The sequence below is a fragment of the Lontra canadensis genome, unplaced genomic scaffold, assembly GCF_010015895.1.
Source record: "Lontra canadensis isolate GAN:19392208 unplaced genomic scaffold, GSC_riverotter_1.0 scaffold24, whole genome shotgun sequence".
In the NCBI taxonomy this organism is placed as follows: Eukaryota; Metazoa; Chordata; class Mammalia; order Carnivora; family Mustelidae; genus Lontra; species Lontra canadensis.
The window spans coordinates 11,366,496-11,393,616 of record NW_022631018.1 but is presented as its reverse complement, the minus strand read 5'-3'; the positions used below and the strand labels follow the sequence as shown (position 1 = coordinate 11,393,616).

The following is a 27,121-nucleotide window of genomic DNA, read 5'->3' as shown; positions in this document are numbered from 1 at the left end:
TTTAAAAATAACTGTCTAAAAATGATTTGTCGATGAATAAATTTTGAAATAACATATTGTGTTATCTTGGGGAGCCATAGGAATATTAAGACAGATTGAGATTTCACTACATGTTGAGTAATGGCATCGAAAATAGACATAAACTATTTTCATTACCTACTACTAGAATTCTCGAGATTTCCCCCGAGTTATTTTGATACATTTTAGTGTTTTGTTTCTAAATGGCAAGAAAAGAGGAGGTTTTAGGTTGCTATTAGCAAGCATGTCTCAGGAAATAAAGTCCAAGGACAGGGAGGCATTTTCATCAAAAGAAGAGTCAAATTAGATAAATTGACACTATTGATTTTTAACATTAATTTTCAAGGTACTAGAGAATCTTCGTTGCTGTGGAAGAATTTTAGTCAAATAATAATAACAAGGAGCTGAATAAAGAGCATCCTTAGGCTAATTTGCAGAATTATCCTCATTTATGTGCTATCATTAACTTAATGCATATTAACACTAATGTTCCATAAATACTTTCTATTTAAACAGTTCTTCATTTTGAAATTAAATAAATGCTATATGACCACGTATAAAACAAATTACAAATTTCTTGTCAATGTGTGGGACTTGATTAGATCCTCAGTCAAAGAAATGAATCTGCAAAAATCACTTGTTGGGAGTAGCTAGGGAAATTTGAATATGGACTAGATATTAGATGATATTAAGGAATTACTGTTAATTTTGTTGGGAGTGATAGTATTGCCCTGGAGTTACACAGAAAACTTCCTTTGCAGTGCATACTGAAGGGTTCAGGGGTGAGATGTCATGCTGTCTGGGATTTATGTTAAAATACCTCACCAAAAAATAGATTAAAGTAAATCTGGCAAAATGTTAATAACTACTAAGCCTTGATAGGCATATGGAGGGTTCTTACACTTTTCACAGTACTTCTCTGTTTTAAAATTTAAATTTGATGGGGCACTGGGTGGCTCAGTCAGTTAAGTGGCTGCCTTCAGCTCAGCGCATGATCTCAGAGTCCTGGCATCAAGCCCCACATTGGGCTCCCTGCTCAGCAGGCAATTGGCTTCTCCCTCTCCTCTGCCTCTCCCCATCTCATTCTGTCTCATTCTGTCTATTAAACAAATAAAATATTTTAAAAATAAAATTTAAATTTTATTATGAATTTTAAAAATCTAAAATTTTCATAATAACGAGATTTAAGGAAAAATTCCACAAAGTAAAATGAAATGTAACCAGTATTCCTACCCCCACTGGCTCTCTCTAGTGGCTGGTGGCGTTAAACCGAGGGGAGATGGACAGCCCCGCTCAGCCCTCACAAGGCACTACCCACCCCTCCACCTGCAGCCAGCCGCTACCATACACTCCAGCTCTCCAACGGTTTCATTCTTTTCTTTGTTCTTTTTGGAATTTTACAGAAGGAAATTGAGGCTGACATTATTACTTCTCTAATGACTTGAATCCATCCAGAGGAGCAACTTATCATAGGTTGGAGGGCCACCAGTTGGAAATCACTGCAGTAAGACAACCTGTGTCTGAGCCTGGTGGGTTCTGTCTGTCTTGACTGAGGTGGACAGGGAAGGCTTTCATGGATGGCCTGTGACTTCAACTTAGAAAAGAACATCTGTTGAAAGTCTCAGATCTTCCTTTTCTTTGGGGAGGGTAGATTCATGTAGGGTGGTGGGGAAGGAGGAAAACAATAGATACTCTCTTTTTTAAAAATTTTTTCAACTTAATTAACATATAATATATTATCAGTTTCAGAGGTACATGCCTGTGATTCCTCAGTCTTACATGGTACCCAGTGCTCATTACATCACACGTCCTCTTTAATGTCCATCACCCAGTTACCCCATCTCCCCGCCTCCCTCTCTCCCAGTAACCCTCAGTTTATTTCCTATGATTAAGAGTCTCTTATGGTTTGTTTCCCTCTCTGGTTTCATCCTGTTTTATTTTTTCCTTTCCTCCCCTATGATCCTGTTTTGCTTCTTAGATTCCACGTATCAGTGAGATCGTATGATAATTGCCTTTCTCTGATTGACTCATTTCACTTAGCATAATACCCTCTAGTTCCATCCATGTCATTGTAAATGGCAAAATTTCTTTTTTTTTTGATGGCTGAGTAATAGTCCATTGTATATATATACCACATATTCTTTATCCATTCATCTGTCGATGGACATCTGGGCTCTTTCCGTAGTTTGGCTTTTGTGGACATTGTTGCTATAAACATTTGGGTGCCCGTGCCCATTCAGATCACTGTATTTGTATCTTTAGGGTAAATACCTAGTAGTGCAATTGCTGGGTTGTAGGGTAGCTCTATTTTCAACTTTTTTTTTTTTTAAGATTTTATTTATTTATGACTGGAAGAGTGAGAGAACACAAGCAGAGAGGGAGAAGCAGGCTTCTCCTGTTCTCCATCAGGAGAACCCCAATGTGGGGCTCGATTCCAGGACCCTGGGATCATGACCTGAGCCAAAGGCAGATGCTTAACCATCTGACCCACCCAGGGGCCCCTAGTTTCAACTTCTTGAGGAACCTCCACACTGTTTTCCAGAGTGGCTGCACCAGCTTGCATTCCCACCAACAGTGTAGGAGGGTTCCCCTTTCTCTGCATCCTCACCAGCATCTGTCATTTCCTGACTGGTTAATTTTAGCCCTTCTGACTGGTATGACGTGGTATCTCATTGTGATTTTGATTTGTATTTCCCTGATGCCGAGTGATGTTGAGCACTTTTTCTTCTGTCTGTTGGCCATTTGTAAGTCTTCTTTGGAGAAATGTCTGTTCATGTCTTCTGCCCATTTCTTGAGTAGTTATTCTCTTAGTTGACCTCCTCTGAATAGCCCATACCCCGCAACTAGGTTGACCCTGACATTCCATTCCCTCAGAAAAAAACAGATGACTTCCGACCAGGATACCCAGAAAGCTCACAGCTGGTAGATCATATTCTAACTCTCCCCAGCACTGTTGCCCCTGCCAAGTGATCTGTCTGCTTACCCAGGGTCCCTTCTGCTCGTTCCAGACTTGTTTATGCTGGTTGTTCTTATTGGTATGACTGACTAAAGGACAGATGAGCCAATAAAACGTAAGTGTAGGATCCTCATCAGACAATCCATGTCACAAAAGAGTGAACACAGCTTGGTAATTAAATGAACTTTTTCTTATGTCTTAACATAGAATATGTAAGAAGCGTAAGGTGCACATTTTCATTTAAGTGCTTTTCAATGGCCACCAGGTATGTAATGAGACAACTCCTTCATCTCGACTGTATATAAGAGGTTTTCCATCATCTTAGGATTTTCTGTCCAGACTTGAATGAAAATAATCCCAAACCAGATCACTTAAAAACCATTTTTTTTCTACTGAGCCTGGTCAGGGAGTATATGGATTTTGTCCCCACGGACTTATCTCCTGGTATTTTATTTAGACTAATTAGTAAGATCCACTTGCATATTCTGAGCATGCACTGGTAGCTGGGGACAGAAACTTTCCTCACCCATCCCCCCACACCCCACTTCAGCCCAGGGAAGCTGCCTGACCTTCCATACATTGGAGTACCACATGTCCCGTATCCAGCTCTAACCATATTAGAAAAGGAAGGACAGTGAACCCTGTAGGGCGGCTCTTCTAGAACATTTCTCTTGGTTCTTTGAGACCAGTTAGGGGTTTTGGGATCACTTTCCTTCATATGATCGGTTAGAGAAGGGACCCTGGAATCCGTGCCCTGGGCTCTCCAGAGCAGTGAGGAGGAAGCCTGAAGCTTCAGCTCTGGGAGGAGCTACCAGGTATTGGCCACATCCTGAATGATGCTTCTCTTGGGGTGGGGCAAGGGCATCTTACCTCTGATCCCAGCTGCCTTAGACCTCCATGCCAATTCCAAGGTCAGAGAGGTGTCAGACCACTGGCAGGTGGAGACAGCCCTTGGAGCTGTCCCATCACAGCCCAGGACTCGGGCAGAGACTATACCTACGGGAACAACCTCACGGCCCCTGGGGGAATCTGGCTGCAATTTAAGGTAAAAGAATCTTGCCCTCTCTGAGCTTCAGTTTGTTCATTTCACTATCGGAGGAGAGTGACCTATTGGCTTTTGTGGTCCCTTTCAGCCCTGCCTGTCCCAGAGGCAAGGACCTAGGAGCCACGGTGAGACCAGCCACCAGCAGAGAATGCACACTACCCAACCAGCGCCCCTTACTCAGGGTGAAGGGGTGAAGAGGATATCCCTGACTTGGGGGTGAGAACCCAGGTCTTGGCAAACTCTTCCCCTCCCCAGGGGTAGATCTTGTCTGCCAAGATCCTGAATCTCTGCGAGGCAGGGGAGGGGCTGCTCCCACTGATTTGTGGGAGGCGCAGGGCGGGGCTCGGGGCTGATGGGGGAGTGCTGCCTGACGGGTTCCTTCATTTTACCGGAATGTCCTGGGAAGGAAACACCTCTTGGGACCCTTGTCAGGGGAAGGGGGGAGGTTCCAGGACGCGGGACCAGTCACCGGCCTATCATGCCCTACCGCTGGTGGCTCCACTCCTGGGCTGGGGAGGGAACGGCTCAGTCCTCTTTGGGCGCCCGGAACTCCGGCATGCTCCAGGTCCGGAGCGGCGGCGGCGTGTCCCGCTCCACGTCCTCGGAGATGGTCCGGATATCACTGGTGAAGGGGGAGATGCGCGCTCGGGTCTTGAAGGTGGCCAGCGCCAGGGGGCCGCGGGGCCGCAGGCTCCACTGCCGAGTCAGCTTGTGGGCCTCCTCCTCCTGCTTCATTCTCTCCAGGACCTCCTGCAGCACCGAGCGGAAGAGCTGGGACACCTCCCGCACCTCGGGCTCCTGCTCTGCCAGCAGCTGCCGGAACCTGCGGGTGTGGGGCCGGGCAGGTGTCAAACCACCCTGGCTTCCCTGTGCACGCCCAGGGGTCAGTTCCCTTTCCGCCAGCTCCCCAGTTCTGACGTCAATCAGAAACCACCGCACCTCCCCACCGCTCTGGCCAGTGCTGAGTTCAAATCCGCCCCCTCAGCCACTTCCAGCCTCTGTGGGCCTCAGCTTCCTCATCTGTAAACTGGGGTCATAGCTACTGTTCTCTCTCTCTCTCTCTCTATCTCTGTGTGTGTGTGTATGTGTATGATATGTGTGTCTATGTCTACATGTATGTAAAGATCCTGACATTGACTCAGGTTATCAATGCCAGAGTAGTAAGGGGAGCCACTGCTACCATGGCCTGGCCTTACCTATGCGAGGCTTTCTGGCTAACCTCTGCCACCCTTCTCTCCCCAGTAGCCAGAGTGATCTCTTCAAAATGTCTATCTGATGGTGTCCCTGCCCTGCGATACTCCTTCCAAAGCTCCTGGCCACCGGCTGGCTGAGGTTTTCCTCTGCCTAAAACGTCTCTGCTCAAAATGACGGACAGTTATCAGCAAGCCCACTTAGTGGTTTCCTCCACCACACTGTGAGTCAGGACTTCTCACACTTTTCAGCGGTGGGACGGGAAAGCTGAGGGGGTGATCACGATCATACGTGTGTTCCCAGACTCCCCCTCATTTATGAAGTTTAGCTTATCCACCTGGCTTCTCTCACCAGCCCCATCCCCATGACTCACTCCCCCCATTTCCCCCATCCCCAGGTGCTTCTGGAAGTAGGTACATTTTGGGGGGATTCTGAAGTACAGAACAAGAGAATCTGGAGAGGATAAGATTCTCAGCCTGGAGGAAGATAGGGGGGAGGGGCAGGGCATGACAAAGAGTACAAAATCCAGTGGGCTATGGATAGGACTGGAAATAAAGAAGGAATTTAAGGAGAATTTCCAAGAAAAAGGGGGTACAATAGATGCTTACATTGGTTAAAGAGATGTGTGGCTGGAGATTTGGGGGATGTTCTGACGTTTTATTGTGGACCCGTATTTCTTTACTAGTGTTTGAGAACTGCACGTGAACCCGAGCAACTTTTGAAATTACTGTTGGTTGTTGGACTACATTTCTCCGACTTTAACACGAACCCAGCCAAGACTGGGCCCTGTGGGTCAAACTTTATTAAGGTTACATTTATATTCAGGACAACTGTGGTACCCAAGCTCTAAATCTGTACGTGTTCAATGCCCCAGGCCTTGGAACACTTCACACACACACACACACACACACACACAGTCCCCTGAGGCAAACTGTTATGAATGCTAGTGTGACAAAGGATAATTAAAAACTGAATTTTGGGAAAATTGTCTGCAAAACCTTTCTAAGAAGGTAATATGGACAATAAACTAATGGAGGAGAAAGAGCCAGCTGTGTTGAAATCCAGGGTAGTGATAATCCAGGAAGAACAGAAAGCTCAAAGGCCTGAGGTTCTCTCCCATGAAAAGTCCTGTGCCCCCCAAGAGCTTCCTCCTGCCTCCTTCTGAGCCCTTAGCTCCAGCCTGGTGTGCTCTGGGCTCTTGCAGATTGCTCCTTCTGCCTCACTGCTTTTAACAGATCCCTGGATCATGCAGCTGCCCCCGCTCCAGTCCTGCTGGCCTCGGGCCCCTCTCCCTGAGGCTGCACCCCCGGGCCCCGTGCCCGTGCAGGGGTTACCTGAGGATGGCGGGCCCACAGTAGGAAGGGTGGATCTTGGCACAGACATCCTCTAGTTGTAGCCGCTCGCCAGGGCTGAGGTCGTAGGTGGGCCGGGGGGCGCTGGCCAGCCAGCTGTAGTCGACCCCGGTGCAGATCTTCCTGACCGCCTGGCCGCGCTCCCACTGCTGCCTCTCCACCTCTCGCATCTGCCCCGCCAGCTCCATCATGAGCGTCTCCAGCACCATCTCCGCGGGCCTCCGGGAGGACAGCCTCGAGGGGGCTTCATTCCACCGCAGCCAGGGGATGAGGGACATGGCCCCCCCAGCCCCTGCCGAGACAGGGAAGGAGTGCGTCTTTCTTGGGCCCCTCTGTCAGTTAGGGTGGGGGAGAGCAAGGGGGAAGGAGGAGAGCTGGGACCCGAGAGAAGACCTGCTCCGCCGTCACAGCTGGGTGGCCTGGAGTAAGTTGCTTAACCTTTCTGAGCCATCATTTCTAATTCTGGAAGACAAGATTGGGCTGTCGTGAGAAGCAGTTGTGAATAAACTTGGGGCACTCTAAGCGCCACATGAAAGTATGATAGTCTCATGGTTATAATGATCCCTGATACATCCTGATGGCGGAGGCCAGGAAAGATGCCTCCGGAATCCCCATGAACTCCAAATAAAGAAGGAAATATACTGTGTATGGCTGAGCAAATCTTATCCCTGCAATTTAAGGGGGAAAAATACATGACTGCATCTTCTGTCAACCCAAAAGGAAAACACCCTGGGTTTCTTAATGCCCCAGTCTGCTGCTGAAGGAAGCTTGGAACTGTATGGGGTTGACCTCATCCTGCAAAGGACACAACTTACCTACTGTTCATTCATTCGTTCAGAAGCACTGATCAAGCATTGTGTGCACATCTGTGGAAGAACACACACAGGAAAGCATTATCAGGGACCTGATGCCCAGGAGATGTGAATGGAAAGAGGTAAATGGGAGTGGTGAAGCATACTGTGGGCATTGATGGGGAGGGGAAGGAGTGACTCTGGGGGTGAAGGGGGTCATGGAAGGCTTGTGGACAAGAGCAGGCTGAAGGGGGAATACTGGCTTCAGACACATGGACTGATGGAGAAGGTGTCCCAGGTGGAGACCCAGCCATGGTACAAGGAGAGACATGTGCAAGGAGCATCAGCTTCAGGAGCTTAACTCATCATATTTCCACAAGGTCTTGTACAACACAGCTTTTGTGAATGGCTGACTGGATGGGTGGATGGATGGATGGATGGTGGATGGATGGATGGTGGGTGGATGGGTGGATAGATGGATGGACGGATGGATGGTGGATGGATGGTGGATGGATGGATGGATGAATGATGCCTGTCAGAAATGGGTTTGTGCCTCTGATAGCAGTGAAGGTGGGGGCCATTCCTGGGCTAAAATCTAAAGTGGGTCTTTGAGATGCCCCAATTCCCCTGTCTATGCCTCCCCCCCCCAAGGAGCTCCCCATTCCTGCACCAATGGTCTTCCTGCCCAGACCCTCCAGATGCTGAGAAAAGTGACCGGATGAACTCAGTCTCAGCAACATAGCTGTGAAGCATGGAGACACATACATTTTTAGGCAGCCCTCCCACCACCCTGCAGAGAAATGAACTGTTAATGCTTGAGAATCAGACACAAATAGGAAAAGTATTATGGGGCAACAGTAGCCTCCTGGAGTGGCATCAACGAAACCACCTCTTTACCCATGAACCACCAATTCCCTTAGCAGCCATTATATTTAGGAAGTTTAAAACTTTCACCCTCCACTCAGCTAAGACTTTCACCAGCGGGGTCTCAAATTACACCCTGACTCCTTCTCCGGGAGGTTGGGAGGGAAGGACACAAACCATCAGATTCTGTTCTTGGGATCAGGACACTTAGAAGATTTACTTCTCCGCCCTTAACTGCTTCCTGTGTTCAGAATCATAAAGCTGGGCATAGTGTGGGGAAAGGGGTGAGGGATGGAGGTAGGCTGTGTTCTGTCCTGAGAGCTGAGCACCAGGAGCCTCTACCCAAGGCAAAGGGATCTGATTGAATCAGGCAATGGGACCCCTTGTAACTGAACATGCTATGCTCCCTGTAGTAGCAGGTGTTTGTGTTTTTACAAGTACATGGGTCAGGTTGATGCTTAACAGCAGAAGAGTGAGTGGTACAAGGTCAGGTGTTCATTCAACTGCATGGAAGGGTACTCCAAGTCTGGATGGGTTACCAGTCCCCACAGGGGCTGCTGGTGGTGCTGGGCCACTCACAGCCCCGTGCTCTCTCAGTGTCCCTCCCTCCCTCCCCTGCCTGGGGACTTACCACTAGACTCAGCTCCTCTCTGGAAGTGTTTCCTGACACCTTCCCTGACACACTTTTCCTAATGTGATCACTCTCCACTTGGTCCCCTGACTTCGCTCTGCACAGACATTTTTCACAGCCCCAGGAACACTTCATGGAGCGTGACCATCTGCCTCCCGGACTGTGTGTGTCCTACGTGGGCGAGGATCATGCCCTATTCATGCTTCCTTCCCTGGTGCTGGATGGTACTGCTGTCGTGCTCAATAAATGCCAAACGAATGAGTGAATGAACAAAGGAATGAATGATGAATGAATGCAGGCAGGCATGGTGGTGGGAGAGCCAGCAGCCCCACAGACCTGACCTCCCCCGAATGAGGGGGCATTTGTCAGCGGCCATGGGAGAGACAGTCTCCTCTGGACCCCATGGCTCCACACTCTCCTGTCAGGTGGAGACCCCTCCTCAGGAAGAGATATTGGCTGAGCTGTGTGGTCATGAGGACTGACCCTACTGGGGTGGTTCCCACTTCTCTGCCCCACTGAGCCTCACACTGGAAGCTTCCAAACTTGACCCAGGCCCTCCTTCCCCAGGAAGACATCTTTGGTTAACCTCCCTCAATCCTTCCATCCCAACATCCCCCCCCCCCATCACCAGGCCATACTGCACCTGCCCCTCAATGCTGGGCACCTGTCCCTGGAGTTTCACCAGCCTGGAAGATGAATGAATGGGGAAGAGACCAGTCGGACTCAGGGTGGAGGGATGTAATGCCTTGGAGTGAACGCCACCTGCCTCAGACCCCCTCCCCTCTCCAAACATCCTCCACTCCCTGCCACACCCCTTCCGACAGCACAGGTCCTAACTCACCTGAGGCTTCCCAAACCCAACCCCACTGACCCTTGCTTCCTGTGGAAAGAATCTTCCATTGGTTTCCATCAAGCCACAATCTTTGGTCCAGGTCCCACCCCGGTCTGCCTTGTACCTCAGTCTGCCTCCTGGGACTCGCTCTCAGACCCCGAATGGGCACCCCTCCCCGGCCTTCCTTGGGTTGTTGCTGTTCCTTGGGGCTCTGTCCAAGGCTGTCTTGTTTTAATAGGCCTCATCCTTTCACTCGTCTCTAATTACTTCCTCAATGTCCGTAGCTCCCAAATCAAAATCCGGAAGCCACTTGTCTCTTGAGCTCCAGGTGCGTGTGTCCAGATGCTTCCTGGACACCTCCCCTAGCAACTTCCACATCCTTCCCCTGTAGCTGCTGCTTCTCCCCAGCCCCGGCCTGGCAGTGGGCATAAGCTAGTTGCCCAGTCTAATGCATCATCCTTGTCTCTTCCTTTGCCCCACCAGTCAGATCTTACACCCAATTCCTGTTGATTCTTCCAAATTTAAGTATATCATTCTCCTAAATCTGTCCATTCTCTTCCTCCTTTAGTTTTGGTCTTGACCATCTGCCAGATGTATTATAGCTGCTTCTGACCAGCACCCCAGGGCTGGTGCTTCTGATCTAATCTCCACTCTATTTCCCTTTTATTGTGGGGTTTTTAAAAAAAGCAAATTAACATGAAATTTGCCATCTGAAAGATTTTTAAGAGTACAGTACAGTGGTGGTAACTATAAGCACGGTGTTATGTGATTATTAAGTGATCTCTGGCACTTTTTCCTCCTGCAAAATTGAAATTCCATACCCACTGAGCAGATTCCACTCAAAGATTTAGAAAACATGGTCTTTTTCTTTTCTTTTTAAGTAGGCTCCACACTGAGCCTGGAGCCCAATGTAGGGCTCACAACCCTGAGATCAAATCCCGAGCTGAGCCACCCTGAAAGGTGCCCTGAAACTGGAATTCTTCTTAATCATAAGGCTGATCATGTCACTATTTTGTTTTCATTAGATACTGTAACATAGAGCATGGGGTCTGTGAGCTGTGAGCCTGTCACCCCCATACCTCCTCCCCTGCAAATTTCACTGGCTTCAAAATATCAATAGAAATCTGAAAAATTGAAATGAAAAAATTAATAATAATTCCAAATGGGAGGTGTAAAACCCCTTTCAAATTTTTATTTAAAAGTAATCATAATGTGGATTCTTTTTATGATGATGTTTGATGTGATATGGGGTGGGACTTCCAATAGTCAAAGTGTCCGTGGCCTGTGTTTAAGCCCAGGGGTATTTAAAAGCTTTCGGTTGTTCCCAATGTCCTTAGACCCCTTAATATGGCTTCCGGGCCCTTTATCATGTGGCTCCTGTTCACATGGTCAGCTTCATGTCTCATCAAACTTCCCCTTTCCCCCGGCCCTACACACACACACACACACACACACACACACACCCAGAACGTACCCTGCTTTCTCTTGCTTTTAGGCCTTTGCGCATATCTAGAACATTCTTTTCTTTTCTTTTACTGAGGTATAATTGACATGTAACATTATAGTAGTTTCAGGTATACAACATAATGATTTGATATTCATATATATTGTGAGGTGATCACCCTAATAAGTCTAGTTAATAACTGTCCCGATCCATGGTTACAATTGCCTTCTCTGTGATGAGAATTTTTAAGGTCTACTCTCTTACCAATTTCCAAACATGCAATACAACGTTATTAACTACAGTCATCCCCAGGATTCATATATTTTATACCCAGAAGTTTGTACTTTTAGGCCCTCCTGCACCCAGTGCCGCCCCTCCCTCCCCCCGCTTTCCACCTGCTGTCTCTGGCAACCACCAGTCTTTATCTCTGAGCTCAGTGTTTTGTTTTAGATTCCACATATAAGTGAGATCATGTGGTATTTCTCTGTCTGATTTATTTCACTTAGCATAATGCCTTCAAGGCCCATCCCTGTTGTTGCTAATGGCTCGGCCATAGAGGATCCTCCTGTGGCAGGGGAATACAGAAGAAAGGAAAGGTGGGAGGCACTGAAGACAACTTTTATCTCCACACCAGACTGGTCTCCAAGTGTTGGCAGCAAAGCCACCCCAGGCCCGGTCAGGGCACCACACATTTGCTAGGGGATTAGGGCAGTGCCGTAAACGGAACCTCATATTCCATGTGTCTAAACATTTGTTTAAGTTACAAATTAGGTTAACAGACTATTCAATAAAATATGTTTTACTTTTCCTTCCTTGTCAACTGTACCTTCACAAAAACAATAACAAAATCAAATCAGGCTTGGATCCAAACTGAGAATTCTTGGACTCCCAGGAGAGGGGTCTTTGCTAGAACATGGCGGCATGGGTTGAGCCAGCTCTGGCTCTCATCCTGTCCCCCTTCTTTTCTCATACCACGAGGGACCTAGCAAACATGTGGGGACAGCCCAGCCTTCACGTCTAAGGCCCATCCACATGCCTACCAACCACCACTTCTTTGCCACACTTAGACCTGGGACTGTTCATGTTGGTGATGTTGCCCACCCTGGAAAGACTGGGCCCTAGAGGAAACTTTGTTCAGGCTCTGGAAGTGGGCGGGAGACTGTCTGGGCCAGGAATTCTGGATCTAAGAATCTAAGGCCTGATCTGGAGGGGAAGTGACCTCCGGGTATGCATGTCTTCCCAATCCCCAGACTCTTTGCCCCAGGACGGTGGGGCTAGAAGAAAGCCAAGGTGTGGTCTATAGTGCAACTCCAGGCAGGGCCCCCTCTCCTCTGGGTTCAAGGCTGTGTTCCTGACCCGAGCTGGCCCCTAAAGACAGGTGCTCACCCAGGGCTGTGCGTGGTGACCTCGCCTGAGTCTTGGGTTCTGTGGGCTCTCAGCATCTCTGGCCCAGGTGGTGGAGCTTCCTAAGGGCAAGGGGCAGGTTCTGAATTTTCTCCCTCCTCCCCCAGCCCTCAGCAGGGCTGAAGCCATGGACAGAGACAAGGTTTCTGCTGGAGCTATTTCTGTCTCCGGTGCCAGCTGTTGTCCCGAGAAGCTCTTTAGCAGGTCTGATTAAGTTCTTAAAGGGGCAAAGGAGGGAAAGAGGGATAAAGAGGGCTAAAGAGAGAGAAAGCAGGACAGAGGTGGGCCTGCCACACAGACGCCAGAGGTCATTGGCTTAGCCCACAGTATCCCCAGGACCTGACCCATAGCCAAGCCTCCACTGAGTCTGTGTTGTGACTGTCTGGGGAAGAATGTGATGGCCAAATGGGGTCCCATGACACCCAGAAGGCTCATCAGAACAGCAAGTGTAGTCTTCTCTGGGGACTTTGTACAATTTGGATTCGACTCCTCCCCATCCCCCAAATCTGGTTTAACCCCCCTCCCTCTGTGGCAAAGCCAGACTCCTCAGTGTGAGCTTCAGGTCCCCTCACACTCCTGCTCACGGCTGGGCCTTGGCAGCACCATGGTGACTCTGGAACCTTCCCAGGATGAATGCCAGCTTCCCATTCAGTCAACAGCACCTAAAACCTGCCTCCAATGCACGAACATTAATTGAATCCTTGTTTAAAACAATTAGGACTTGGGGCGCCTGGGGGGCTCAGTCGGTTAAGCATCTGCCTTTGGCTCAGGTCATAATCTTGGGGCTTGGGATGGAGCTGGGCTGGGCTGCCTGCTCCGCGGGGAGTCTGCTTCTCCCTTCGCCCCTCCCCCTGCATGATCTCTGTCCCTATCTCTGTCTCTCTCTCTCAAATAAATAATCTTTTAAAAATTAAACAAACAAACAAAAAAACCCAATTAGGACATTGGGGGAAATTGGAGTATGAACTTAGGTTAGGGAAGGAGTGTCGATCTTTTTAGGTATAAAAATAGTGTTATGGTTGTAGGGGGAAAAGGAACAAATAGCCCAACTTGGGAGGCCAGGTTGAAAGGTTAATGGCTGAAGTATCACAGTCAGCAATGTCTTCTGGCCAGTTCTTCAGAAAAATGTCGCATACACATGCACACACTCACTGAGAGGGCAAGTAGGGCAAAGTATTCACGGTGTTTTATGGGTGTTTAGGGCACTCCCCTTCCAACTCTCCTGCATCTCGGAGCATAGTCACAATTTAAAGCTTGGGGAGAAAACCTAACTCAGAACTCGCTTTCTGCAGGAAGCCTTCCCAACTCATTCTACCCGGTGGACCTGACTTGTTCTTCTGTGCCTCTGCCCACGGTTTCCGTCCACTTGTACAAAGCGCCGTGGCATTTCTGCACGGATGTCCTTGGGTGTGGAGGGAGCGAGCCTCGGCGGATGCTGGGCTGGCCTGCCTTCCGACACACCCCGCGCGGCCACACACAGGTGGGAGTGTGCAGGGGGCCGGCTGCCGTGCCGGGGCTCCCTCCGGGAGTTACTGAAAATAAAGAAGGGTGTTTTTCTTTTCTCTACCTGAGTTTGTAAACCTCAATGTCTTGTTCATTTATAAAGCCCTTATGTGGACATCTTTTCCTGATCTTCATAGTACGGGGAAGTAGGTACCTTATTACCCCAACTTATAGATAGGGAGACTGAGGCTTGGAGCAGTGCAGGTGGCTTGGACACAGGCAGCATCTGGCAGGGATAGAAAGGCGGAGGAATTGAACTTAGGTTTACTCTGCCAAAAGCTGTGCTCATCCCCCAACACCAGCCAGCCTTGGCTAAGCTGGGCATTGGCTGCGGGCAGGGTGGGCACACGCCTCACGGCGCTGTACTCCGGACTGCAGCCGCTCCCTTGCTCCACAGGCCCGTCCTAGCTTGTGTCCCTGTTGCCCCTCCTGATCGTGTGCTCCTGGAGGGATTAGGATTAGCCCTGCCACTAGATTTCATCATTTTACATGTTGATGGAGAGGCACATAGATTACTAGATCTTAAATTGATTTTTTAAAAATACATAAATAAAAAAATACATAAACATTTCAGTACAGCTGGTTTCTTTCCTAACTGAATTTTATGTGTTTAGAAACATTTTGCTGAGCATGTGTCCAAAGTTGTTAGAGACTTCCAAAGGGGTCTGTAGCATAAAAAATAAAGGACCCAGTGGTTTGGCACAAGCTTGACTCCAGCATTGTTCCCAGCCTTGCCCTAACCCTGGCTTCTGGTCATGGCACTGGGAGAGCTCTGCCCCCTGGATGGAGGGAAATTTCAGGTGGGCAGCCTCAGTTTACCCCCACCAGCAGGAACGCCCTCCCGTGCACTCTCTGCCTTTCGGCATCACTCGGCTCAGAGCTCCTTCATTCACTACCTTTCCTTACCCTTCCTTATCCCTTCCACCCCCAGACTCTCTGAGCTCTTCCTTCAGCCTGTTTTTGAACATCCCTGAGGATAACGTCTTTTCCATGGCTCCCTGGGAGACACTATCACCAGCTGTGGCTCGTTAGATACGCTAAAAAAACCATCCCCAAGCTCCAGGGCAAGAGGCGTCTGGTCCCAGGCAGTTAGCAGTCAGAGGGGAGTGGGGATGTCTCAGCGGAGGGAAAATCAGGGGTGTGTCCTCGAGTTAGAAGCAAGGCTCTGAGACCCCTACATCAGGCATGAGAGGAACCCCTGCCTCTGGGGAGTGCCAGGCCACTAGCCCTGTGGCCAGCCAGGGAGGGACGGTAGAGCCCTGGTCAGGAAGCTGTTGTCTCAGTACAAAGGGAGCCGTGCCCAGGCCACCCACTCTGAAGCAGGGCTCTAACAACTGACCTGGGGTGTATGCTGGCCAGAGCGAGGGCTGCCTCGGGTGTCCCCCAGGCCCATGGGCATGGAGTGGCAACTTCGCTGGACTGTCCCGAGCTGCCCCCTGCCTCAGAGACCAGGCAGCATGACTCTGCTGAAGCCAGACCCTCTTTCTGGGCAGAGGCCTCAAAACATGTGCAGAGAGTAAGCGCTCTGCTCTCTGACCTTCCTTCCAGTCCTGTTAGAACCAAGGCCCACTTCACAGATCACAAATTAACCTCACTTCTTTTCAGCATCGTAGAAAAACAACCGGGACTCCACCAGGCCAGCTGTGACTCGGCCCGAGCTGCTGACCTGTGGGCCTCCTTCCACCTGACGAACACCTGCTCCTCTTCAAGGCTCACTTCAAGGGTCGGCTCCCCTCTGCCTGCTCCTCACTGACGCCCTGAGGTGGAACTGGGTGCCTGCCGTGTGCGTGGCACGAGGGCCCAGCATATCGTGGCATCTGTAACGAATACATTTCTCACTTTCTTGGTTCTTTCCCTCTCTCCCCTGACAGCTATGAGCTCTGAGAGGGCAAGAGCTCTCTTTGCTGAATCTGCTGGCATGTAGTAGACATTTCATAGATGGTTCCTGAACGTATGAATGAATGAATGGCAGCCAGTCCTCCTCATTCTGAGGCAGAGGTGCAACCAGGAGGGGTCACGTGCTCGGGCCCAAATGACCATAGTCACTGTGGGGTGGGGAGGGGTGGCTGATCCCCAGGAAACTCTATGCTGACCCGATGGTCGCAGCTCAGACGTCTCTTCCCAAGCCCTATCCTCTCCCGGGAACGCACCCACACAGCTCTGTCAGGCCACCCCTCCGGGTGTGTCACCGGGGCTCCCAGCCTGAGGTCTACACACCACCCTCTTGTCTTGGGCACAGCTGTGTCCCAAGAGCCTGCTCTTAGTGGGTGCTTGAGTCACAATTCTGAAATCGATGGGAGAATCTCTGGTGGGTTTCACCTCTCCTCCCCCTACCCGGGGCCTCCCCACCAAAGCAGAAAAGAAAAGGCTGAGGCTTGCCGGTTCCAGAGCAGACGGACCTATGGCTTCCCGCAGGACAGGTCACAGCCCCGAGGATCCCGTGGAGTTCACCAACCCTTGTGGGACGGATGAGGACGGATGAGCCCTCCCCGAAACCATCTGGGCCCTGGGCTCAGACAGCTCAGGAGGCTGTCCCCAGCCCCCGCAGCCCCAAAGCCGACCCTCCCAGCTCCAGGCTCGGCCCAGCCTCTGCTCTAACGTCTGGAAGGTGTCAGGTGGGGTTGCTGCTTCCAGGGTTCGGGTGGGGAAGCCACAGTCTCCCGGGGAGACCACCTTCTTACCTGGCTTTCTGAGGCCAGCCTCTCCGGAGGTGAAGGGTCCAGCGGGGGTCCTGCCGTCTGCTTTCCAGCCTGAGAGAAGAGAACGTCCGGGGGAGGGAAGACTATGTCCTAGACCTCTCCCTCCTCCTTCTCATCGCTGTGGGCTGCTGCCTCCTGCTCTTCCCTCTCTGTGTCTCAGAAGTTGTAGGGAGAGAAAGCAACGCTGACCGGAGGAAGGATCCAGCCTGGGCTGGTGTTTGTGGAGTGTGTGCGTGTGTGTGTGTGTGTGTGTCCCAGGAGGCCGGAAGCACAGCTCCTCCTGAACCTCGGAGGCAGCGGCCCCGCCCCTGCTCTGCGGTTGCCATGGAGACCCACCTAAGCCTCTTTCACCTGGAGCTGTGGTATCTGTAGAGCGAGCCTGGCTGGCCTGACCCAGATGCCTGGGAAGACCCAGGTGGTGAAGAGCACCTGCGTCCCTGCCCCTGCCGTGCTTGGGGTGGGTGGGGGTAGGGTGGCACCCACAGGGGTGGGGCTGAGCTGCTGGGGGCATGATGGGGAGCCCATTGCGGTGCAGCTCCCCTCTTCCCGCCTGCTTCCCTCCCCCAGAAGAGGCGCGATTCCAGGTGCTGGGGGGCTCGCCTTTGCCTCCCTGCATCCTTACCTGTTTTCCTCTTTGCTGCTCGGACTTCTCTCTTTCCCTCAAGGCAAGCTCAAGGGCAGGAAGTTCTGCTGACTTTCTGGAGAAGGGGACGAGGCCCAGGAAGGAGTCCAGGGAGAAGAGGGAGCATGGATCTCGGACTGGCTGGGAGGCGTTTGAGTATCTTGCGGGGCTGGCGCGAGCCTTCTGTGGCTGTTCTCCGGGATCCCACACTGGCCTGTGGGCCTCCTCACTGGGCCGGATCCAGGGCCCCCTGAGGCCCAGCCTGCGCCCACCAGACGTGAGGGGCCGCTGGCACCGATGCCTGTCGCGCTGCCAGCGGCTCGGGCCCTCGGGTGCTGCGGCGCCGGCTGCCAGATGATGGGTGGACTGCTGGACACATCCAGCCCTGACGGTGTGCAAAATGAAGCAGAACGCACAGCCAAGGGGAGATTAAGCCACGACGACCTGGTCTGGCCTGTCCACCTGCCTGCTCGCATGTCGGGCTCTTCCTGGGAAGCTCGGCCACTGTGTGCTCGAGGGACGCTTGCTTCCGCCGGGTGACTCTGCCTTCCTCATCCGGCTTCTCAAGCAGGGCTCTTAAGTCAGGATCCGGCCGCTCCTTCTCTTGACCAGCTCATGGCGCAGAGAGCCGCTGGCCCTGGAGGATGCTACATTTTGGGGAGCTGAGCTCACGTCCTTTCACAGTTCCCACAGTTCCCATGTGGCCCCTGCCCCAGGGCCAGCTGAGGCCACAGCTACCCGAGGCTGGTGACCAGAAGTTCCCACCTCCACCTTGGCACATCCTCAAGGGCAGAAATTCTAAGGCATTTCTGTGCCAGACATGGGGGTATGGAGTAGCAGGACAAGAAGGCTCTGTCCTCCTTTTGGAGAAGGTACTAGAAGTGATTCAACGCGACCAAGTCACATACAGATTCATGCCACACAGGGGTCCAGAGCACTGTTTTGTGCGGGCACGCTGGTGGGAGGTGGCTGGGACTGGGAGATCCCGTTCCCCTCCCCCTCCAAGCGTCCCAGCGGAGCCTCTGGGAGGCGGATCAGAGGAGTAAGAGATGGAAATCTCGCTGGAGCACAGGGAGCAGGGACAGTATTAGGGTTCAGAGCTAAAGACTTCTGTCTTCCTACTGTACGACCTTGGGTCTATTACTGGCCATTCTGTTTGAATGAAAAAATTTATCCCTTTTCTAGGGCCATGCATTAGTCTTAACACCTCACCCTCACACACACACACACACACACACACACACACACACACACAATTAATGTAAATGAGGTCAATGTTGTCAGCCATCAAAAGGAAGATTTCATCGCAGCAAGCGGTGAGCTTCTGAACTCCTGAACTGTGGCTCTGGGGAACATGCACGAAGATGACAGAGGTTTTTGTGTCTTCCTTCCTGACACAGCTGGATCCTTTCCTGCCCTTTTCCATGATGCCAGGTGTAGCCCTGCCTGCAGCCTTGACGCCATAACTCAAAGAGGGCTTGGCGTTTGTGCTGACTGCTGATTGATTCTGATCTGTTAGCCTGCGGAGGCCTTGGGATTATCCGTGCTGAGTGTGACTTTGTACTAAAGAGAGAAGGTGGTGCTTGTTTTCTCTCTTTTGACATCAGAGGGAGTTGCTGAAGCGTAGTTAAATATCCAGCTGCCATTCAGAGGGAGAACACCAGTGGGGCTCATGACGTTGCCTCACAGACAGCACTTGGTTAATAAATTGGAGGTGTGGAATTATGAAGCTGTTGGGCACAAGGCTAGATTAGAAACCAAGGAGAGACTGGAGAAGGTCCCTGACCCCAGATGTCAGGCTGCTCCTCCGGCTCCCTTCTCCCTGGCTTCCTTCCAGACAGCGAGGACTGCTCCAAACCCTTTCTTTTTTTTTTTTTTTTGTTTTGTTTTGTTTTAAAGATTTTATTTATTTATTTGACAGAGAGAAAGAGAGACCACAAGTAGGCAGAGAAGCAGGCAGAGGGGGAGAGGGAAGCAGGCTCCCCGCTGAGCAAGGAGCCCAACATGGGACTCGATCCCAGGACCCTGGGATCATGACCTGAGCTGAAGGCAGAGGCTTAACTCACTGAGCCACCCAGGTGCTGCTCCAAACCATTTCTAACCACTCGGTCGTGCATTGGGTTTTCAGAGTCCTACAGAAGGTCTGTGTAGCCCAAATTCTGAATGAGATTGTATTAAGCTGACACAATATTCACAGATACAGATGACTTGCATTTACTCATACCTCTTCTCTCTGGGCAGCCCTCTCTCCACTCCTGTGGCCACATTTTCTTCTCCAAGTAAAGGCAGCACTGTATCTGATGACAGGAAAAATGAAAATGCTCATCTTCCTCCCAGCTGACTTGCTTAAGCCCCAGCTCCCTTTCTCTGTCCTTTTCCCTCCCTCCTCCCTCTAGACTCAAATGCATCAAACTAAAGGGAACTGAGGAGAGAGGCACAAAGCATTTCTCATTCATTCATTCTCAGAGTATTGACTGTCTACTCTGTGCTAGACCCATTTCCATAGAATTCACTTACTACCAACTTCTTTCAGATGCTGCCCTGTGTTTTGACAGACTGACCTGAAAGCCTTGGTGGCAGAAAAAGCTAGCTGTCCACCAAAGCTTCATGCTCCCTTCCCAAGTATAGACACGTTTCTGAGAAGCAGCTGTCCACACGGGGACTCCATTGCTCAGCCTCCCTGGCATCCAGGTAGCATCCAGGGACTACGGAATGTGGGTGGACGGGATGCAGGCCACTGTAAGGTCGGGCTTAGAATGTCTCTAATGTATGTTTTCACTTTCCATCTTTTCCCACTTGCTGATGGGCAGCAAGGACTCTGGTCCTGGAGCACAGTGGAGCCACAGTTTGGAAGGAGGCATGGTCTAAATTATGTGGAAGACCGTCCACCAGTCACCCCTGCTGAACTCTAATAGTGAAAGAAATGTGTGGGTCAAGCCATTTGGGGTTTCTCTGCCACAGCATTGACCCAACCCTAACTAGTGGAAAGCCCTGTGAGTAGGGATGGCTGTGGAAACCTTCGGCCCTTCCCTTGGTTCCTGGAGATCAAAGCTCTTCCTGACATGTTCCCTCCAAGATTTCCTATCCTCATCCCAGATAAATTAATCACCTCACTCCACATTGTCTCATGCCTTGTGCACAATGCACCCTCTGCCCCAAGGGCACTCCCACCTGGGGAAGTCTTACTTATCCCTCGAAATTTAGCTCCAGTGGTAAAACCCTAGAAAGTTCTCCTGTCTTCCCAGCTGCTCCCTCCTCTCCACTCCCTGAAGCTCCATTCTTAGTTCTGTACATATAGCTGACCTTCATTACTCACGGATTCCATATTGGCCAATTTTCCTACTCGCTAAAATCTGTTACCCCCAAATCAATGCTCACGACACTTTTGTGGTCATTCCGGACCTTTACAAAACATTGAAAAATTTGACTCGCCCGTCAAGCACATCCCCAGCTGACCCTTCACTTTCCTGTCTCAGCGCTCACACTGTGAACAAGTGTCTTTGTCACGGTCTGGTTAGTGCCACACTTTCCCCACCTGGTGCTTTTTGCTGGTGATTCTCCATCTGACACGGCCCCAAGCGCGGCGCTGGAATGCCACATGCTGGTCCCAAGCACAAGTGGGCCGTGAAGTGCCTTAAACAGAGAAAATACCCGAGCTTCGTCCAAGTCCGAGTTACAGCGCTCTTGGCCATGAGTTCAGTGTTCACGAGTCAACAATGTATAAAAATAACACTTCTTTAACCAGAAATACACACAAAATTAGGTTACGGATAGAACAGTTGGCACAAACGTCATGACCAGAGGCTTTTGGGAAACTCACCCTGTATTTCCCCCAGGAGCAATTGTTCAGTATTTGTTAATTCAATGTTTGCAGTGACTTTTAGGACATTACCTCAGCTCATGAGAATCGGCTGTGCCTGGCGCTGTTTCCTGAGCACGGGGTTCCGCATCCCCAGCGGAGGGACAGCTCCTCAAGGACAGGGAGCCCAAGCCCCAGCACTTGCCACATACGGGTTTGTCCTGCGTGGGTTGGAAGATGACAGCGAGAGCAGCCTGAGCCCGGTGTCTGTGCTAAGCGCATGTCCCAGACCTGCCCCTGAGTTCTCCCTGAACCTGAAAGTGCCCGGGGAGATGAACTGTCACGGCTCAAGGGCCTGCAGGCAACAGACAGAAGCCAGGCAAGGATGGCCTGTGAGGTGCTAAGTGCACACCGTGGGGGGTGGGGTGGCAGGTGGAGCCGGGGGCATCAGAGGGTGACCCTGGGGGGTCTGGGCAGGTTGCATCCAGTCTCGGGCAGCGTAGGCCTAGGAAAGCAGGGGAGCCCCTTCTGCTCAAGCTGGAAATGCTTCTGGGAGGAGGTCAAGTAATGGAAAACCAGTGGGAAGAGGGGGCCTGGTGTGTGGCAGTGCATCAGGGAGAGCAAAGCCCGAGGTGGCACACGCTAATGGGGGCCCTCTGGGTTGGCACCGGTGTGAGGGGATGCCCCGGGGTCTGGGAAGAATGACATGGGATAAGGTGTGACTGTGAGGGGGGATTACCACGCGGACCTGAACGTCGCATGTGCACCTTCATAGATTCTAGAATCAGTTCCCAAGGAAGAGCACCAGTGAGCCCCGAGCATGGGGGCAGTCTGGCGGTGAGGCGCTGGCCTCCCAGAGGCTGTTTGAACCGGGTGCGAAGAAGGAGGGGGAGGTCGGGTTGTCCGGGCACTCTGACTTGGGTGGTGGCGAGACGTGACATCCGCAGGGAAGCCGGGCTCAGCTCTGGCCGTGAGGACGTGGAGCGGACTGTGTGACTCCCGGCGGAGAGATCCACGGCCAGCTCCACGCCGCAGGAGAAAGGGTTTGGGGAAAGATACAGATGTGGGGGTGGTCAGGAGCGGGGTAAAGGGGTAGCTCTGGGCACAGGTGGACAGACTCAGATCACAAGAAAAGAGAGCCTGGGACAGACCCTCCAGCCCGGGAGGAACAGGCTGGGAAAGCACCAGGGAGCCGGGTGTCCCGCGCTTAGTTCAGCTGCATTCCCACCCAGGGCTGTGCAAAGGAACACAGGGGAATTAAGTAAGCACCTCCTGGTAATGCGTCTCCCCAATGTCCTGACATCATCCCAGGGCCCCGGCGAAACTCCGGGCCGTGTTATATAGGATGTGAGCACTTAGGAGAGGGAGTGGAGATAAGCGACACTAGCAGATATTTACAATGGGTCTGGAGAAGGACCCCCAGAGAGACGGAGGAAGGGTGGTCAGGGAACGTCAGCAGTGACGCCTCTGGTGTCCCCGTCCCATCTTGATGGCCCGTGTCCACTCCGAGAGCAGCTCTGGAGGGCAGTTCTTTTAGAAGTCAGAGGTTCCTCTAACTGACAACATCCTCGCTTGATCTCACAACCACCCGAGCCTGAGGACGCCCACTGGGCCCACCTGTGACTGTAGTCCCGGAGCATGGGGCAGCTAGTGTCACTGGGGACAGTCTTCAACCTATGGGGGTTGGGAACTGGCAGATAAACGGTCCAGACTTCCATCTATTGGAAGGTATGATGTCATGATTCCCAGGGGACCCCCAGGGACTCAGACCCTGCTGCCCTCGGTGGCGGCCCTGCTAACACATCCTGGGCTGGTTTCCCTCCTTCCTGTCTAACTCTCCCGTGCCCTCACACCTGCCTCCTCCCAGGCTCCAAGAGCGGCCTCCACAGCCTTGCCCTGGGCTCTGCTTCTGGAAAAGTCGAAATGTAGGGTTGGGTGTGACCTTAAATGTCACCAAGAGGTCAAGTAGCAAGCTGCCCGGGAAGAGCCAATAGCAACAGGGCAGTGGTGCAGGTTGCTGGGTGGACACTGCCATTGGAGCGCAGGGGCAGGACCAGTCCCCCTGGGGCAGCCACCCCAGCACGCTGACACCTGCTCTGTGTGACCCTTAACACTGGGCTCAGCCTCGGTCCCCAGAAAGAATTATGCCCTCAGCCGGAGTTGACAGAAGGGTTTCTGGACAAACTGAATTGGGGGGTTTTCATCACATCCTGAGCTGCAAACTCTGTCAACATTCTGTGGACATTGACTTTTCTCAGCCACTGCCAGGTCCCCTATCTGCTGCCTGGACCCTCTGTCCTGCTGGCTCCAGGATACCTGTCCTCCACGTAGTGGGGTCCCCTCTCACAGCTACCTCCCTGAGGGCCAGGCTTGCTCATTCGATGACCTGAGTGGTGAGCCACAGTAAGAAGCCTCAGGTCTGAGCGACCCTGTCCCTGGGGACCCCATGTCGGCAGGGAGCCTCCTCCCACAGTGGCTTTGTACAGAGAAGACATGCCCAGGACAACAGACTGGCCGATCTGGTGCAATCTTTCCCCACGAGTCCGTGCAGATGCCTTTCTGTCGCATACAAAGGACAGAGAACAAGTCTTTCCCCCAGAGTCCTCTACAACAGACTCACAGATGGCTCGAGCTTCCATGAGCCCTTGGGGAATTCCAAGTGCACTGTTTTCATTCTCCACATCCGGCCCCCCTGCACATCTTGGGCCCCACTCATCCCCTCAGCGGAGGCTCACTAAGCACCGACTTTGTGCCAGCCCCAGACTTGGTGCCTCGGTTGGAGGTGGAGAAGGCAGGCTCCTCTGTGCCCCCCAGGCTTCCAGCCAGAGATGGGAAGCAAAGCCGTGTGCTGCGGGCTGAAGGCACCGCAGAGATCCAGGGATGCCCCCTGACAGCAGCCCCCCGTTTCCCAGCTCCCGCTCTCTCCTGCACCACACACACCCCTCTCTTGTTCCTCAGTTACTCATTGGAGAGAATCCCGGAGCAGCAGGGGGCTTGGATGTCCTTTACTCCCACATGGCTGAGATGAGGAGCTCAGAAAGGGCAAGCAACTTGCTCACACAGCACAGCAGGTGGGTGACAAAGCCTGGACAGTAACCTGTGCTCCTTTCTTTCAAACTTCCCCTGCCCCCTGCTGCCTTGATGGCATCCACCAATCAGATAGAAGCCCCTGGGCACATACACCCTAAGCTTTGGTCATGAGCACCAAATACATCTCATGTTCTCATTTTCTCTGGGTTACAAGCGCTTTATCTGGAGGGGACAAGGAGGTGGGGGGGTGTGTGCGTGCGCGCATGTGTGCACGCACATGTGCGCGCATGTGCGTTGGGTGGAATTCCATGTTATTTGCTCTTTTCGTAATCCTGGAAGACTGCTTGGAAGCAGAGGTATTTCAGTAGTCTTTCAAATAGATAGACACCCTTGGTGGGCTGTTTAAGGAGGGACCCCAGGGACAGGGGGAGTAGGGATGGAATCTGAAATCCAGGGCTGGTGAAAGAGTCAGGATGTCAGTGGAAGCCAAGCACCTGTCCTGTTAAGACCCTGTACTGGCTGCTGGAAATTGCCAGAAGGTAGCAGCAGGCTCCCCAGGGTTTCACTCACCTGTGTCCTTGGTTCTTTCCTCAGGAGATAAAACAAAGGCACTTTAACCCCCTCCTGCCAAACAACCAGTCAGGAAAGAAAAAGAGCAGAGCCATCCAATCGGACCACAGAGAAGCAACGGCCCAGAGGGCCACAAGGCCTGTTGAGCCCCCAGCGCGCTTGTCACTGGGGCAAGAGGCCCCTTTCACTTCTAGGTGGCAGCTGCCAGCTGCCTGGGATCTCTGGAAGCCCCTCGGGGAGGAAATTGGGACATGGGGATTGAGAAACCAAGACCCCAAACTTGTTCTGACACATACTAGAAGCAATCTCGCCGTCCACCAACGGAGAAGCTACTTACAAATTATGCCACATCAACAGCCCAGACTTTATCCAGCCATAAAATAATAATTGTGTCAAATTCGCTTTCTAGCTTCCCATCCTGTAGAAACAGCAGGACACACCGCGGTGGGTGTACACATGGGTAAAGGCGGGGAGAGGTAAACTGCACCCCAGAAAGCCCTGGCGTTGTGCCAGAATTCCCGTGTTCGCCTCGGCAAAGAACAGGACTGCCTATGTGCTGGGATTCTCTTCAAGGTGTTCGATCTGTGGCTAAATTGCCCTTGAAAACCAGTCTGATATTTCAAAAGGACTCTTGAAGGAAAAGAGAAGGTTACTCATTGATTTCCTAGCCAGTAGCTTTTCTGTTTGTGCTAAGGTCACCTGATGCTCTGGACGGATGGGATGCCCAGAGAACCGTAGCACTTCTCTCCGCTTGAACATTTCTTCAAAGGGCTGTCAGATTCAGACTCCCTGCCTGGCTGGGTCTTCTGAACAGGCTAAACATGATACGCGCATAATAATTCACTCTGTAAAAACAAAAGCGTCTGCTTGACTCTAGAGTTGGACAAGATCATCTTAGGGGACGTGTAACTATAAACGATCTGTCTGGTCCATGCTGTCCCGGGCGGACACAAGTCGTGTAAGACCACCCTTGTGGGGCTGCGTGAATCTGTTGGATGACTTCACCAAGGAAGTCACCAAGAAACCCAAGGTACTCATTTGCTGGCGAGTCATGGCGTCCAGGAGGGAAAGTAAGGGGCAGTCATGTTGCATTTGCAGACCACCTGACCGTACAAAACACGTTCACGTCCTTTGTTTCCTTTTATTAGCAAATACGGGTCCTCCCTCACCAGGGCCCAAGGAGGAGGGCAGGGCAGATTCCTGTGTGCTGGGGCTGTGGAGAATCCTAGCATGCATTCCCTGAGTCCAGAAAGCCTCAGAAACCCTTTGCTCTCTGGTGTCTGAGCTGAGCGGCCCAGAATCATCCTCAAACTCGTGGGAGCTCAGCATAGAGGCAGCGGGGCCTTATGGATGAGGAGTGGGGCTCTTCGAAGACCTGTACCTTTCTAGTTTCAAACCTAGACCCATACTTGTTTGCTGTGTGATCCAAGCTTCGTGCTGGAATTCCTCTGAGCCTCGGGTAGAATTTAGGGCAAGATTACCTTCCTTAGAGAGTTGTAAGGACAAGAGGAGATATGTATGTAACACATCTTGTCCAGCAAGAGCCCTACTCAGAATAGCCCCCTCAGTAAACTCTGGGGACCCCCCAGAGTCCATTTCTCTGTGTTATTGCACTGGCATGTTGAGGGGCAGAGCGCATGGCCCCCATTTCCTTAGTTCTAACAAAAGACACCCCAATAGCGGAGACCTTAGCTCTGTGAGAAGGAGCAGGGTGGTGAACGGGCTCTCTCATTCCCCCTATTCCAGACTCTCCTGGAGCCCTCAGGACAGCAAGGTGCCTCCAGCGCAGACCCGGACCTGTCCCCAGGGGCAGGCTTCTGGCTGTGGACAGGGGCCCAGTCAGAGTCCCATCTTGTCCTGCCAGGAGTCATCCCTGCCCACCGAGCTCCAGACCAAACCCTGAGGCTCCTGGCAGTGCATGCGGAGACAGACTTTGCTCCCTGGTGGAAGAGATGCTGTGTTCAGGGCCCAGGCTGGGCCCTCTGGGAGACTTGGGGATGGGAGCCTGGCTCCCAGAGGTCTTTGGGTTTCCAGGTCCTGTGCAGACACCCATGCCCATCATGGGTCCTCAGTTTCCCTAATGCCCTGACAGAAGAAAGGGCCTAGTCCGCCACGGGCAGGCCTCTGCAAGGCCCCTGGCACACCGGCTTGTCTCATTCCCACAGGTGCCCCCGTGATGGCGTTCGGAGTGTCTCCCTTTGCCAATGAGAAAACTGAGGCTTGGGTAGTAACTGTTGAAAGTTTCAGAGCTCAGACTGGCAGACCCGAAAGGCCAGGCCCTTTGCCATCACCCCAGAGGACAGAGCTGTCACTCATGGTTCTGGTGATGGCTGCCCAGGGTCAGAGGCCCCCTCAGGCTGATGGAACAGG

At 51.9% G+C, this 27,121-nt stretch overlaps 1 protein-coding gene across 4 annotated transcripts; it reads right to left on the bottom strand.

Annotated features, from left to right (window-relative positions):
• Positions 1-4,364: 4,364 nt before the first annotated feature.
• RD3 (retinal degeneration 3, GUCY2D regulator) lies at positions 4,365-25,503 on the bottom strand. 4 transcript variants are annotated; one of them, XM_032862816.1, is made up of 6 exons: positions 25,451-25,503; positions 21,245-21,372; positions 19,577-19,649; positions 7,378-7,428; positions 6,545-7,024; positions 4,365-4,842 (listed from the first exon to the last, which is right to left on the bottom strand). In XM_032862816.1, exons 5-6 carry the CDS (start codon positions 6,838-6,840, stop codon positions 4,545-4,547), a joined length of 594 nt encoding a protein of 197 aa, XP_032718707.1. In that variant the 5' UTR covers positions 6,841-7,024; positions 7,378-7,428; positions 19,577-19,649; positions 21,245-21,372; positions 25,451-25,503; the 3' UTR covers positions 4,365-4,544. The 4 variants fall into 4 exon arrangements, with proteins under 4 accessions (XP_032718707.1, XP_032718706.1, XP_032718709.1 ...); XM_032862815.1 differs by lacking the exons at positions 19,577-19,649; positions 21,245-21,372; positions 25,451-25,503 and adding exons at positions 16,713-16,781; positions 17,353-17,578; XM_032862818.1 differs by lacking the exons at positions 19,577-19,649; positions 21,245-21,372; positions 25,451-25,503 and adding an exon at positions 12,511-12,529.
• Positions 25,504-27,121: the final 1,618 nt, after the last annotated feature.